Source organism: Chiloscyllium plagiosum, unplaced genomic scaffold (genome assembly GCF_037043375.1).
Source record: "Chiloscyllium plagiosum isolate Xiang-an unplaced genomic scaffold, Cpla_swu_hap1 HiC_scaffold_7, whole genome shotgun sequence".
NCBI lineage: Eukaryota > Metazoa > Chordata > Chondrichthyes > Orectolobiformes > Hemiscylliidae > Chiloscyllium > Chiloscyllium plagiosum.
In genome coordinates this window covers 104,237,758-104,254,658 of record NW_028270145.1, presented here as the reverse complement: position 1 = coordinate 104,254,658, position 16,901 = coordinate 104,237,758, and the positions used below count along the sequence as shown (strand labels likewise).

Here is a 16,901-nt window from a genome sequence, read left to right as displayed (position 1 = left end):
CTTCAAGCCTGCTACATATCGCTTTCCGCTACAAGGCAATTGTATGAATTATTCTTTCTGTTTTTAACCTGTGGAAAATGCATAGTTCTGTTTAGTTGTACTTCCCTTGAGTGTACTTGTGTGTTTGAGACAAATTGAGTGAATGCCGTAACATTAGATTTTGTTAAAACATTATATTAAATCTACAAGCAAAAATAAAGGTGCAACTGTTTATTTAAATTATCCACTCACGTAAGAACTTAAAAAATACATATCTGTTTTTTAGAAGATCACTAATTATGTACAATTAGGAAGAAAACAGGGTTTGCAGCAGTTCTCCCTCATCCCTCAGGAACAATGTCCCAACATTAATGACAACTCCAATGGAAACCTGTGGCATAATAAATGCAGCTTCTCCTGTTATGGAGCATTGAAGACCGCAGTAATCTGCCCTGATGTACAAGAATGACTTCCACAGTGCAGCATTGCTTGCTTTTGGTTTGTTCACAGACCTGCTCAAGGTGAGGAAGTGCAATGCTTGCACTTACTGTTCTATCCAGGGTCTTTCCCAGCTCTGTGCTCAGTCCCCCCATAACAGAGACGGTGGGGGTGGCACGGTGGCTCAGCAGTTAGCACTGCTGCCTCACAATGCCAGGGATCCGGATTCAATTCCAGACTCGGGCAACTGTTTATGTGGAGATTGTACATTCTACCCATGTCAGCATGGGTCTCCTCAGGATGCTCCAGGTTTCCTCCCACAGTCCAAAGATGTTCAGTGTGAGTGGATTGACCATGAGAAATACAGGGTTACAGAGGTAGGGTAAGGAGGTTGGGTCTGGCTGAGATGCTCTTCAAAGGGTCAGCGTTGATTCGATAGGCCGATTGACCTGCTTCCACAATGTGGGGATTCTAGCACAATAATTATTCAATAGGAGACTTACGACATTGATGGAAGTACCAGTAACATTGTCAGAGAATCTCTACAGAGTAGAAGCAGGCCATTCGCTCCATTGAGTCCACACTGACCCTCCAAAGAGCATCTCACTCAGACTAGCTCCTATCCTATCCCTGTAACCCTGCATTTCCCATAGCTAATCTATACACATCACTGCACACTATGGGCAATTCAACATAGCCAATCCATCTGACCTGCACAACTGTGCACTGTGGGAGGATACCAGAGCACCTGGAGGAAATCCACACAAACATGGGGATAACATGCAAACTCCACACAGCCACCTGAGGGTGGAATCAAACTCAGGTCCCTGGTGCTGTGAGGCAGCAATGCTAACAACACTGTGCCATCCAATGGGTGGATTTGGGGTTACAGGCCATTTGGATCACCAGATGTTCACTCAAATGATTATCTAATAATTATGCCCTTGTAGGTGAGAGCTTAGAAATTGGGCACACCCTCCCCCAAGTTCCCATGAATGTGATTGCTCAAAACCCCATTAGCTTTCTGTGTCACAGGAACATAGGAAATTGATGTAGGAGTAGGCCATTTAACCATTCAAATTGACTCTGTCATTCCAATGGATAAGGGCTTATTGTCTACTCCATGCAATTTTATTCCACTATGGCCTAAGACCATTAGACAAAGGAACAGAAATAGGCCATTCATCCCATTGAATTTTCTCTGTCATTCAATGAAATCATGACTGACTCAATAATCCTCAACTCCACTTTCCTGCCTTTTCCCCAATACCCTTGATTCCCTTCCTGATTAAATATCTGCCTAACTCAGTCTTGAATATACTTAATTACTCATCCTCAACAGCCTTTTGTGGTAATGAATTCATAGATTCACTGTCCTCTGAGAGAGGAAATTCCTCCTCATCTCTGTCTTAAATGTGTGACCCTACATTGTGAGATTATGCTCTCTGGTCCGAGACTCTCCCACAACGTGAAACAAATTTTTTACATCCACTCTGTCAATTCCCCTAAGAATCTTGTGCAGTTCAATAAAGTTGCCTCTCATTCCTCTCCATTCGAATGAGGGGAGGCCCAAGATAGTCAACCTCTCCTCATAAGAGTTAAAACAATGACTGCAGACGCTAGAAACCAGACTCTGGATTAGAGTGCTGCTGGAAAAGCACAGCAGTTCAGGCAGCATCCGAGGAGCAGGAAAATCGAAACGTTGATTTTCCTGCTCCTCGGATGCTGCCTGAACTGCTGTGCTTTTCCAGCACTACTCTAATCCAGAACCTCTCCTCATAAAACAATCCCTCTGTATCTGGAATCAGCCTGGTGAACCTTTCAGAACTGCCTCTCATGCCTGTGTATCCTTTTTCCCTTATCCCTTGACAGAATTAGCTTTTCATACAACTATCTTTTATAACTTTTTCATAGTTAGCAGTAAAGGCTTCAAAGCAGGTTTTTGATGGTATTTGAATATTTTTTCCCATTTTAATAATGAGGTATCAGTTGTTTTCACTTGGACAAAGACATACTATTGTTGCAAGACAGACAGCCGCAGTGATGAGCTTAATCCTTTGCTGTATTTTCATGAACGTCATCACTGATGTAAAATATTTATCACTTGAGTTAGCACTTGTCTGTCTCATTTTTGCAAATGCATGTGTACCTCAAGGCCTCCTATAACTCATCTTATTCAGCATTCCTGTCAGTGAAAATGGCATTCATACTTTTAAAGATTTTTCATGTGCTACCTAATCTATCCAACATATTGGTGTTGTTTCAAAATTGTCCCTATCAATAACCCTAGTGTATAATAATTGCCATTTGATATACAAAACTTAAGTATAGCTGAAAAAGCAGAAATGCTGTTGAAGCTGTTCATATTTCATTCATCAGCACAAGAGCAAGATTGCCAACAATTTATTCCACATGAGAAAGGAGAGCTGTTTTGTTACTAAGTCAATATGGAGCAATAGTTGTTTGGTGCATCCTTCATGGTAACGACTTCCCCCCTTGATGGAGGGATCAATGACTGAAGGGGGGGAGAGGGGGAAGGGGGTGGGGGTGGGGGTGAATTGGCATAAATTTAAGGTACAGGGCAGCAGGTTTAGAGATGTGAAGAAGATCTTTTTCACCCAGAGGGTGGTAGAAATATGGAACTCACTGCCTGTAAAGATGGCAGAGGCAGAAGTATTTAGATATGCATTGCGTAGCCAAGGCATGACAAGACAGTGGGCCTAGTGCTGGATAATAGGATTGGAATAGCTAAGTGATTGCTTTTGACTCACACTAATGCAATCGACCAAAGGGCCTTTTTTCTATGCTGTAGACCTCTATGACTCGATAACCAATCAGAGTCAACTTGCCAGCCAATCAGCACCCTTTCCCAATACTGTGAAATTGTTGTTCCCTTTGAAATTTGGCATTCTTGTGGTTGTCCTGATGAGTTCAAAACAAAAAGGCTTGACAGCATGCCTCTTTTTACAATAATGCAAAATAAGCCTGAGCAGACAGGCTGAGATCAGTTATACCAGCCTTAACAATGTGACAATTGAAACCATGCAGAGCAAACTCAAATTAGGGATTGAATCTGAACCACCCAGGCTCTGCAGAGTTTACCTATGCACTAACCTACCCAGTGAAGTCATTGTAGATGCTGGGAGTTTACATTGCTGGTCAGGGAAGCTATTTGTCTTCAAAGATGACTCATCAACTGCACTCCATGAGATTAAGGATAGACATTGGGTGAAAGGTTTTCAAACAAATCTCTACAATAAATGACCACAAAGCAAGTCACTGAACTCTATTGATCAAATTGGTTCAGTAGCCAGCTGCTACATTACCAGATAAATGAGAAATAAAACTGGAATACAAATGAAGAAGGCTACAGATTCACCTTTCTCTGAAAGAAGAAATTCCTCCTTATCTCCATTCCCTTATTCTGAGCTTATGCCATCTAGTCCAAGATTCTTCCAAAAGGGAAACAACCTTAAGACAGTAAGACATAGGAACACAAGTCAGCCATTCAGCCCATTGGGTCTGCCCATTCAGTGGGCAGCACAGTGGCGCAGTGGAAAGCACTGCTGCCTCACAGTGCCAGAGACCTGGGTTCAATTCCTGCCTCGGCAACTCTCTCTGTGGAATTTGCACATTCTCCCCGTGTCTGGGTGGGTTTGCTCCGGTTTCCTCCCACAATCCAAAAATGTGCAGTTTAGGTAAATTGGCCATGCTAAATTGCCCGTAGTGTTAGGTGTAGGGGAATGGGTCTGGGTGGGTTGCGGGTCGGTATGGACTTGTTGGGCTGAAAGGCCTGTTTCCACACTGTAAGTAATCGAATAATGTTTGATCTGATAATCCTCAACACCACTTTTCTGCCATTTCCTCGACTCCCTTACTGATTAAAATATCTCAATTTCACCCTTGAATATAGTTAATGACCCATCCTCAACACCCCTCTGTGATAAAGAATCCCACCGACCCATTACCTTCTGGCAGAAGAAATTCCTCATCATTTCTGTTTTGAATGGATAACTCTTATTCTGAGATTATGCCCTCTGTTCCTACATTTTCCGAAAAAGAGAAACAACCTCTTCACATCTATCTGGGTGGAAGTGGGTACTGCAGATGCTGGAGATTAGAGTCAAAATTAGAGTGTGCTAGAAAAGTACAGCAGGCCAGCAGCATCCGAGGAGCAGGAAAATCAACGTTTCGGGCAAAAGTCCTTCATGAAGGGCTTTTCCTGAAAAGTCAACTTTCATGCTCCTTGGATGCTGCCTGGCCTGCTGTGCTTTTCCAGCCTCACTCTAATCTCCACATCTAAATGTCAAGCCCCCTAAGATTCTTGCATGTTTCAGTAAGATCTCCTCTCATTCTCTTGAACTGTAATGAGTTACAAGTCCAATGTACTTAACTGTTCCTCATAAAAAAAAGGTCCCTTCATACTTGATGTCAACCTAATGGATCTTCTCTGGACTGCCTCCAATGACAGTACTTCTTTCCTTCAATAAGGGAAGCAAAACTGTTGTAAGTATTCCAGATGTGGTTGAATTAGTGCCTTGTATAGTTTTGGCAAGATTTCTTAATTTATATATGCCATTCTCTTTGGGATAAAGGCCAAGACTCTTTGTATCATCCTCATCACTTGGGTTTCCACTTAGTTTTATGTCATTCACAAACTTGGCAACAAACCATTTGCTTTCCTCATCACATGATTAAGGGCTTTTGCCCAAAACGTTGATTTTCCTGCTCCTCGGATGCTGCCTGAACTGCTGTGCTTTTCCAGCACAACTCTAATCTAGAATCTGGTTTCCAGCATCTGCAGTCATTGTTTTTACCACAGTCATTAATATGCATTGTAAGTAATTAAGGCCCTAAAACTCATCCCTGTGGCACTCCACTAGTTTCAGGTTGCATTCTTGAAAATTACCCCTTTATCTCATCTCTCTGCTTTCTATTGGCTAGCCAATACTATCTATGCTAATATACTACTCGCAAGCCATAGCTTCTTACTGTATTAAGTAGCCTATTTTGTGGTACCTTCTGCAAATCCAAATATGTTACACCCACTACTTTGTCTTTGTCTCTCCTGCTTGTTACCTCCGCAAAGAATTTTAATAAATTTGTCAGGCATGATTAAACCCATCCAAACTCTGGTCGATCATTTATGTAATTCTAAATGCTCTGCCATTACATGGTACACTCTAACATTTCCCCAATGACAGATATTGACTGACTTATAATTATCTGTTTTTTGCCTCCTGTCCATTTTCACTGAAGGTGTTACATTGGCAGTTTTCAATCCTGTCAGACTTTTCCAGAATCTAATGATTCTTGTACGATTATGACCAGTGTATCCACTATCTCTACAGCTACTTCTTTTAATATCCTGGGATAACTCCAGTCAAGTTCAGGGGTATTACTGCTCCTTTAGAAACATGGAAACATAGAAAATAGGTGCTGGAGTAGGCCATTCTGCCCTTCAAGCCTGCACCACAATTCGATGTGATCATGGCTGATCATGAAATCTCAGTATCCCATTCCCACTCTCTCCTCACATGTTTTGATCCCTTTAGCTATAAGGGCCAATTCCAACTCCCTCTTGAATATATCTAATGAACTGGCCCAACAGCGTTCTGTCAGAGAGAATGTTTTGCCACATTAAATTCTCTAGTATATTTTCTCTCGTGTTATTGTATTTATTTCCTTTCCTCTTTTTGACCCTATATTATTCCATACTTCTGGAATGCTATTACAGTCTTCTATGATGAAGAGTGATGCCAAGTGCTTGTGCAAATCCTCTGCCACTATTATTTCCCCAAGTTTATTCTCTGAGGAGCTTGTGTTAACTTTGCTCTCTCTCTTTTATATGTTAAAAGAAGCTCTTGCTGTTTTGATATTACTTGCAAGTTTATCCTAAATGCTTACTCCTTCTCCTTCTTCACTAGGTTTTTGGCATCATTTGTTCATTTTTAAATCCTTCCCAATTCTCTTGCTTACCACTAATCTTCACCTTTTTTTTTGTTGTGAATCATGATCTTTTTCTTTCACATTTTCTTAAACACCTGCCATTGTCTTTACTGCTAAACTACTTCCCCACTCCACTCCACCCCCCAGCTTTCCCCTTATTGCTTTGTAATTACCCTTATTTAAGTTTAACACAGTTGTTTCTGAACCAAGTTTCTCCCCCTGAAACTGAATGCTAACATCTACCATGTTATGATCACTGTTTTCTAAGGTATCTTTTAATCTGAGATTATTAATTAAACATACCACATTATACAAGACAAGGTACAAAATAATTTTATACTTGTTCGGATCTACAACATATTAATTTCAGAAACAGTCCTGAATGGACTCTATCTCCTGATGAAGGGGTCCTGCCCGAAACATCGATTTTCCTGCTCCTCGGATGCTGCCTGACCTGTTGTGCTTTTCCAGCACCACTCTAATCTGGAATCTAATCTCCAGCATCTACAGTACCCACTTTCGCCTGGACTCAATCTCTGTCAATCTGGCTTGTCCAGTCTATATGAAGATCAAAAACACCTATGATTATAATGTACTGCCTTTCTCATGAGCCCATATTAACTCCTCTTTCGTCTCTGGTCTACCATGTAGCTACTCAAGGCAGGCCGAGAGACTACTCTTACCATTGTCGAAAAGTGTGGTGCTAGAAAACCACAGCAGGTCAGGCAGCATCTGACAAGCATGAGAGTTGACGTTTTGGGCATGAGCCCTTCATCAACCCTTTCCTAATGAAGGGTGTTTGCCCAAATTGTCGACTCTCCTGCTCCTTAGATCTGCCTGACCTGCTGTGCTTTTCCAGCACCACACTTTTCGACTCTGATCTCCGGCATCTGCAGTTCTGATTTTCTTCTACTGTTACTTCTTCCCCTTCTTACTTCTTATCTCCAACCACATGGATTGTACATCTTCCAAACTAAGAACATTTCTTACCTATTCTGTCATGGACTAAGAAAGCTACTCCATCACCTTTTCCAGTCCTTTCTAAAAGCTGCGTACCTCTGAATCTTTAATTCCCAGCTTTTATCTCCTTGTGGCCATCTCTCCACAGTGACTCAAGTTTACACCCATTAACCTATATTTGTGCATTAATTCATTTATTTTGTTCCAAATACTACATGCATTCAAGTAGAAAACCATTAATTTTGTCTTTTTGCCCCACTCTGATCCTAATTCCTGTATTTTTTCTATGTCTGTACACTCCATCCCTTCCTCTGCCACTCTATATCATTATCCAGATAGCTGCCTTGTAATGATGCAGTATCTTTATAAGCCTACATTTTGTCTCCTCCAGTACCACCTCCACCCCATTCCCTCTAAATAAAGCTCTCTCTACCTCCCTGTTTATCTGATTTGCTAGCACCTTCATCCCAGTCCATCTGCACCTGATTAACTCCAATCACAATATGATGGTTGAAGATGATGTATTGCAGAGGGATGGTCTTATTCAGAGATACATTTGTTGCAATTTTAATTCTTTGAATTGCCAGTGATCTTGATACTGTATTCTTGAGTACGTACATTACCATCTGAAAAATATGGAACATCTGCATTTTACATTCCTCTTGTCTTTATTCAAAAAAAAGACACATTGATGAAATATAACTTATTTGTAATGTGCTTTTCTTTAAATTGCATTTTACTGAGGGAATTATTCCACACTTTTTTACTTTGGGCTGTAGTTTCTGCAAGAAACACCATGCAGAACATTGCGTCAACATGCAGTCTTCCGAAAACCTCTTCCATTTCAACCAAGCATTTCATTTTCAACAAGCTAACAGCATCAGATCTCCCTCTTCAGCAACTACTAATTGAATTGTGAATGCCTGAAGAGTTTTAGTCGCCTTGCAGATTAAATGCTGATGTTTGAACTTTGCCTGTGAGGAAGCTGTTAATTGAATTAGTCACAGTTTTGGGATACTGCAAAGTGTGGTGCAGGTAGAGATGTTTGCAGCGGAGAGGGCTTTATACTGCAATCTTTAACATTTGTTTATAGCAAAAAGTGTGCACAGAAATGACAGTGGAGACAGAGAAAAATGAACAGTTAAGTGTAAAGTTAACCTGAAACTACAATTGTAGTTTTCTTCACAACTGCTGTCTGAACTGTAGAGCATTTTAAAATTTTCAGCATCTGCAGTGTTTAGCTTTCATGCAAATGCTTTAGTATGTAGAATATCTGATTTTAAGTATCTCATCTCTCACACCAATTGTTACAGTTAACCTGAGAATGTAACTTTTAAAAAAAATTGTGATTTACATATGAAAGAAGTGAAACTAACATGGTCATTCTAACAGATGAGAGACTTAACAAGCAATCAAGGTATTTTTCAATGTATAATTTCAGTTACATCACACTGTAAACGTTTGCTATAAATTCTGTGTCTTACAATTGTGCACTCCACAACCACCTGATGAAGGAGCAATGCTCAGAAAGCTAGTGCTTCCAATTAAACCTGTTGGACTATAACCTGGTGTTGTGTGATTCTTAACTTTGTACACCCCAGTCCAACACCGGCATCTCCAAATCTTAAAAATAAAGGGTTAAGATGGGAATGAGGCCAAAGGTTTTCTCTCAAAGGATGAAGAGTCTTTGGTGAAGCAAGATTCATTTAAAATTTTTAAGACAGAAGTAGAAAGATCCTTGACTGGAAAGAGAGTCAAAGGTTATTGGAGATGGTTGACAGGAAAAGAAGGCCTCGACCAGATCAACCATGATCTTATCAAATGGCAGAGCAGGTTCAAGTGAGAAAATGGCTTTCTCCTGTTCCTAATCTGAATGGTTACAAGTTCATATGCATCTCTGAGGCTGAATCTGACTGCTTGTAAACTTCGTGTCACATCTGACCACAAGATTAGTGCCTGACTACATATGTGTGACATCACAAGAGTACCTACTTCCACCTCTATAACATAGTTACTAATGAAACCCTCACTCTTGTTTTTATAAAACTATAAGACCATAAGACATAGGAGCAGAAATTAGGCCTGTCAGCCCATCAAGTCTGCTCTGCCATTCAATCATGGCTGATACATTTCTCAACACCATTCTCCCTGTAACCCTTGATCCCCTTGATACTCCAGAACGTATCTATCTCCTTCTTAAATATATTCAATGACCTGGCCTCCACAGCCTTCTTATGTTACTACTAGAATGGAAGGTTCCAGTGAACTCTTTGCCAGGCTTCTATTTTCAACTTGAATGCATTCAAAACTCTTGTCTGGGTCCAAACTCACAATGATCTTATCCAGCATCCATTGTGCTTGCTGGTGTATGTTGGTTCCTGGACCCGTCGTATCTCAATACTAAAATTCTCATCCCTGTCTTCAAGTCTCTCATTCTTCCCTATCCTTGTGATACAAAGATATAAAGAACTGTACATCACAGGAACAGACCCTTGGGCCCATCAAGCCTATGCTGACACATGATGCCTTTCTAAACTATTACCTCTATACGGTCTGTATCCCTCTATTCCCTGCCTATTCATATATTTGTCAAGATGTCTCTTAAACGTTCTGCTTCTCACACCTCCTCTGGCAGCTCATTCCAGGCACTCATCACCCTCGGTGTAAAAAGCTTACCTCTCATATCATCTTTAAACTTACCATCTTTTACCTTAAGCCTACGACTCCTAGTAATTGACATTTCTACACTGGGGAAAAAGACTCCAATTATCCATTCTACCTCTCATAATTTGGTAAACTGCTATCAGGTCACCCCTCTTCCTTCAATGTTCAAGTGTAAACAAATCAAATTTGTCCATTCTTTCCTCATTGCTAACACCATCCAAATGAGGGATCACCCAGGTTTACATCCTGGTAAGTCCCCTCCAGCCGTACAACCCTTGTAGGTTTCTCTCCTAGTCTGTTTTTGACCTTGCTTCGATTCTTTATTTTAATTGCTTATGGAAACCAGCCTACCAACCGTTGACTCCATCAATTCTTCCCACTGCCTTGGGAAAGCAACCAACATAATCAAAGTTAAAAATCACATAACACTAGGTAATAGTCTAACATGTGTATCTGGAAGTACAAACATGCAGAGTACTGCTCCTTCGTCAGGTAGCTAGTGCGGTAGGATCATAGGACATAGAATTTATAGTAAAAGATCAAAGTGTCATACAACTGATGCCATGTGTTGAACAAACCCAGATCGCTGTTAAGTCTTTAATCACTTAAAATGGGGATGCAGGCTTTGAGTGATTGAAGACTTAAAAGCAATCTGGGTTTGTTCAATAAATAAACCTATTGGACTATAAGCTGGTGTTATGTGATTTTTTTAACTTTGTCCACCCCAGTCCAACACCAGCACCTCCACATCAGACCATAATCAAAGACCTCTCCCATCCCAGTTATACTCTCTTCCACCCTCTTCTATTGGGCAAAAGATATAAAAGTTGGTGTATATGTACAGATTCAAGAACAGTTTCTTCCCCGCTGTTATTCAACTTTTGTATAGACCTGTTTAACGTTAATGTTGATCTCTCTCTGCATCTTCTTGGCATCTGTAACACTGTATCCTTCACTCTATTCTGTTACCCTGATGCACTTGTACAGTACAATCTGCCTATTTAGCGTCAGACAACACTTTTCACTGTACCTCAGTACAAGTGACAGCAATGAATCAAATTAAATCAAAATGAGCAGTCTAATGGTAGGCTGGTAAATGTGGAGTTGAGGTCATAATCGTATTGAATGACAGATGAGATTCAAAAAACCCAATGGTTTTAACCTGTTCCTAAGCATCTTCAGCTGCTTTTAGCACAAAAAACGAAACCTCCTCTATTGCTATCTTTAAAATGCTCTATGAAACTCACTACTAGCAATCCCTAGGTTGCAAATGGTTTCCATTTTTGAGTCTCTTTGCAAGTTGATTTGTACTCAAATCAGTGCAGAATGCAAGACAAATAGTTTGTAAGTATAGGAAGTGCTCATATGTTTGATCTTTAAAATTACACCCCTGTATGGAATCTTGTTTGTAGGTACAAGCATTCATAAATTACACTTTTGTCAATTGGGGAGCCATTGTATTTTGACCAACCTTTTGGTCATTTGTCCTGAAATTCTTTTACATGACAAAGTATCAAATCTTGCTCGATATCGTTCCCTCAAAACACTTTGAAATTATTTATTGCATTTCAGGCATTTGAATAATTCAAGTTGTTTGTAATTGTGGATATGTACACTGGTATGTATATTTGACCATATATCAATACAGATATTTTATATTGAGTTTTTATAAGACTATGTTGGGAATTGGTTTTAACTTTGCATAAAATGGAGAAATGAAGGAGACTTGTTCTGAATTCTGTTGACATTTTATTGTCAGTGATTAAAGAGAATCCCAGAACATTTTTTCTGTGAATCAGCAATCAACCAACAATCTGTCCTGGACCATCCACGTGGATGCAATGGTCAAGAATTCCTCTTCTTCCTCAGGGGGCTAAGGAAATTCAACTTGTCCACAAGGACCCTCACCAACCTTTACAGATGCACAATAGAAAGCAGTCTATCTGAATGCATCACCGCTTGCTTTGGCAACTGCTTTGCCCAGGACCATAAGAAAGTCCAGAAAGTTGTGAACACAGATGGACCATCATGCAACCTTCCATCCATTGACTCCGCCTACACTTCTTGTTGCCGAGGAACAGCAGCCAACACCATCAAAGATCTCTCCCACCCGGTGATAATCTCTTCCAACCTCTTGCTCCAGGCAGAAGATACAAAAGCTTAAACACAGAATGTTGTTTTGTTTTATTCATGAAAAGCACTGGAGAAATTCAGCAGATCTGGCATCATCAGTTCTGGACTTAAAATATTAACTTGGTTTCTCTTTCCACTGATGCTGCTCAGTTTTCACAATGTTCTCTGTGCTTCCTTCAGATTTTCAGTATCCATGGTATTGTGTTTTCATGTGAGAGCTTTTCTTATTCATTCTTGTGGTATCAGTGTCACTGGCTAGGTCAGAATTTGTTGCCCATCTACAATTGCAGAAAGGGAAATTAGGAATCACCAGCATTGCTTTGGCCATGGATTCACATTCAGGCCAGAACAGGTAAGATGGCAGATTTCCTTCCCTGAGGGATAATAATGAACCAGGTTGTTTTACACCATCAGCAATAACTACATGGTTGGCATTAGGCTTATTTTTATTTGTGTGTTTTTTTCAATGTACATTTGCAATGATGGAACTTGAACCCGCCACCTCAGAATATTAACCCGGGGTTTTAGGTTCAGAGTCCAATGACATGACTACCACGCCACCACCTCCTCAAGTTATAAATGGTTATAAGACTAGATTCCCTACAGTATGGAAACAGGCCCTTCGGCCCAACCAGTCCACACCGACCCTCCGAACAGTAACCCACTTCCCTCTGACTAATGCAACTAACACTATGATGTAATTTAGCATGGCCAATTCATCCGACCTGCACATCTTTGGACTGTGGGAGGAAACTGGAGCACCCGGAGGAAACCCACGCAGACACGCAGTCGCCCGAGGCTGGAATCGAACCTGGGATCCTGGTGCTGTAAGGCAGCAGTGCTAACCACTGAGCCACCATACTGCCCCAGCTTATACTTTAAGCTACCAATTTAATTTTAAGATGGAATTGAGTTGGTGTCTAATGGACAGGTTTTCAGCATTTTGATCTGGATACAAGCCCCTTGTAATTAGTATTTTGATGAAAATGGGCTTTGAGAGGGAAGGACACATTCGAAGCCATTGCAGGATTGAATTACAAGCTTCTCTTAAGTAATATCCCTGTATTGCACAGGTAAACAATTTGACGGGATCCACAAAGGGCGAAAAACAGATAGAAAAGGCTAGTCCCCATCGTTCTCTGAAGAGGAATAAGATGGGAGCTTGCTCTAACTTGAATAGATTTCAAGAAGATTTGAAACAAGATGATAAGAGCTTGAGCCAGGGATATACTGGAGAAAACCACCCCACTGTGGAACACAGTCCTGCAGTGAAAACTTACCCAGTTATGAAAAGAAAGGAATGAAATCTTTAAGAACTATGAGTCACTTTGGATTGGTTCCTGGAGAATTGTATGTTGACTTAAATACATTGTTCACTATAATTGTGGAGGTAGAGATTTTTGATCATTATATAGGTAAATTCTGTTCTATATTGTAATGTATGTTGTTCACAAAAATAATGTTGAATCAGTAGTGTTTTTAATCTTTGTTTTGATATAAAAGTTTATAAACTTGAAAGGTTGATAAACTCTGACTGCACGGCATCAATTAAAGATATTTAACCATTCCAACAATTAATTACAAAATTAATAATAAAAACTGCAGGAAATTACTGGAGAAGCTCAGCGGGTCTGGCAGCAGCGTGGAGAGAAAGCAGAGTTACCATTTCGGGTCCAGTGATCCTTCTTCAAATATAGATGCTGCTAGACCTAATGCGTTTCTGTTTCTGCTTCAGATTTCCAGCATCCAGAGTTTTTGAATTTGTCAAAGAATGAATAAGTTGTACAGCACCTCAGGAGCCCACTTAACCCATTGTAGCTACACACATTCTTTAAAATTTAATCCCAAATCAACTTACCGTCTCCCCACTTTCCCACACCCTAACAATTTTTCACAATCATCCCACAGTCTGATTCCTTTCCAAATATTTCTACAATTCCATTTGGAAAGTTATTGTTAAATCTTATTTCCACCAGCTTTGCAAGGAGTGTATTCCAGATTGTTAACAACTCACTGCATGTGAAAGAAATTGTTGTGACTGCTGGACATGCACATGGATAGCAGTGAGTTGAGGGATATGTCGGTTAAGTTACTATATTTTACATTAGGATTAACCTCGGCCCAACATTGTGGGCCAAAGGGCCTGTTCTGTGCTGTACTTTTCTATCTATCTATGTTTCTGTTCTGGCTTTTAATCAATCGCGTTAAATCTTTGTAAGTTATAACTAGTTCTGATGCAGTGAGCATACATTAATAAACCTAGTGGTGTTTCTTTAATTAAACTCATTGTCTCCTGTGTTTCCCTCTCACAGGGCGCAATCTGAACGATGGACAATGGCACACCATCCATTTGAGTGCCAGACGGAATCATGTCAGTGTCCAGTTGAACAGTGAAGCTGCCATGACTGCTCACTTGACCACACAGATGCGGATGTACTCAGGAGGCAGCTACTATTTTGGAGGTGGGGACCATTCCCTTTTAGACTGAATGGTATATCATTAGGTGGTAATAATCCCGAGGGATATGGACCAAGTACTGAAAAATGGGACAAGATTATTTTAGGATATCTGGTCGACATGGATGAATTGTACCAAAAGGTCCGTTTCTATACTGTACAACTCTATGACTCTAATCCACCTTGACAGTCAGTGATGTACACCACAGCAATGGATTTAAAACATATTACAGTCTTTGTATTAAAATTGCCAACTCTACTTGAATGTGATTGTGAAGCTTTTATCCAACGAACTGACCTCCAACTGACCTTGACTCAGTCTCCCACTATTGACCATCTGATAGCCATGTGTTGACATGCTGGTCTTTCCCCACCCAATTGGAATGTGATGTTAGCCTGCTCATAACTTTGGGCAAGTGTGTGTTTCCTTGATCATTCAGTCAGATGATGCTTGCCCATCAGCCACACAACCTCGTAACCCCTCTTTTTCAATTTTGTTTCTCATTAAGATTTTCTCTCAGGTTTATTCTTTATGTCTGATTGATGGAGATTCAGGACCATCTTTTCGTGCAACCTTGTTTTGCTGGTGAAGGTGAGAACCTTAACATTTAGGAGCAGGATTAGACTGCTGTGCCACTCTATAAGATCATGACTGATCTTCTACATCAACTCCACATTCCTCCTTTGTCCCGTCAGATCTTGATTTCTTTAGGGACCAAAAAACCGATCAAAAACAGTCTTGAATTCATCCAATTGACCATGGTGCCCATGATCCCTGGAGTGAATTATTCCACAGATTCATATCCCTCTGATTGGAGTGATTTCTCTTCATCCTAGATGGTTAATACCTTATCACGAGATTATCAATCTTAGGTCCAGCCATTCCAATGAGAGGGAACTGATGACCCCTGCGATATAAAGTCATAGAAGACTTCTACATAGACAAAGGCTCTTCACCCATTGAGTCTGCACTGCTGAAAAACAGCCAATATTATTTTTCGCTGTGCAAAACTCCCTGTATGACAGTAGCTTCTGCAAGTGGATACCAATACATTGGCACACTGATTGGCATGGGCAGAACTCCCTAGCATCTGCTTGGCTGTGTAGCACACAGAGAACATTGGAAGGGGATCACCCTATCCTCTCCTTCCACCTTCTGGAGTGGAGTGGTGCTGGAAAAGCACAGCAGTTCAGGCAGCATCCGATGAGTAGTAAAATCGACGGTTTGGGCATAAGCCCTTCATCAGGAATACAGGCAGAGTGCCTGAAGAGTGGAGAGATAAATGAGAGGAGGGTGGGGGTGGGAAGAAAGTAGCATAGAGTGCCTTCTCCTTCCACCTTATCAAGCTCGCTAGAAATATTATATAATGGGCAATAGGTTACCTCTCATTCTGTTCAGCTCCATAGTGAAAAGGACCATTCTCTGCAATCTCTTTAGGGAAGGGAGATTTTCTTTATTTGTCAATGTTCAATATTGCATCAATGCATACATATGATGGTGTACATTTTCAGTTTTATAGTCATAGAGTCAGACAGAATAGAAGCAGACCCTTCAGTCCAACCAGTCCATGCTGACCATAATCCCAAACTAAACTAGTCCTACATGCCTGCACTTGCCCCATATCCCGTCAAACATTTTGTTTCATGTACTTATCCAAATGTCTGTTACATATTGTAAGATGTAACACTTCCTCTGGAAGTTCACACACGAGCCACTCTCTGAATTATCCTTCATGTCTTTTTTATGTCTTTCTCCTCTCACTTTAAAAGAATGTCCTCTGGTCTTGAAATCTTTCACTCTAGGGAAAAGACACCTGCCATTCACTTAATCTATACTCCTCATGATTTTATAAACGTTTTAAGGTTAGCCCTCAACCTCCAATGCTTCAATTAAAAAAGTCACAAACTATCCAGCCTCTCCTTATATATATCAAACCCTGGCTTCCCAGCAACATCCTGGTAAATCTTTCCGAGGCCTCTTCAGCTTAATAATTGAATTGAACACAGTGCCCAACAAAGGGCCTCGCCAAAGTCCCGTACAACCTCAACATAATGTCCCAAACCCTATACTCAAAGATCTGAGCAATGAAGGCAAGTGTGCTAATAGCCTTGTTAACCACCCTGTCTCCACATGATGCAATCTTCAAAGAATTACGCACCTGAACTCCAAGGTCTCACTGTTCTGCAACACTATCCAAGGTCCTACTTTTATTGTATGAGTCCTACCCTTATTTATTTTACCAAAACGCAATACCTTGCATTTTTCCAAATTTAACTCCATCTCCTACTCCTCAGCCCATTGACTTAACTGATCAAGATTTC

At 40.6% G+C, this 16,901-nt stretch overlaps 1 protein-coding gene across 3 annotated transcripts in view; it reads left to right on the top strand.

Moving 5' to 3' along the window:
- The window catches only part of LOC122551782 (contactin-associated protein-like 5), a 1,118,157-nt gene that overhangs the window by 611,092 nt on the left and 490,164 nt on the right, over positions 1 to 16,901 (top strand). For all 3 annotated transcript variants that reach the window (XM_087989332.1, XM_043694246.2, XM_087989333.1), the window contains one exon: positions 14,436 to 14,585. In XM_087989332.1, the coding sequence (XP_087845458.1) occupies positions 14,436 to 14,585 (150 nt within the window). The remainder of the gene's footprint in view (positions 1 to 14,435; positions 14,586 to 16,901) is intronic.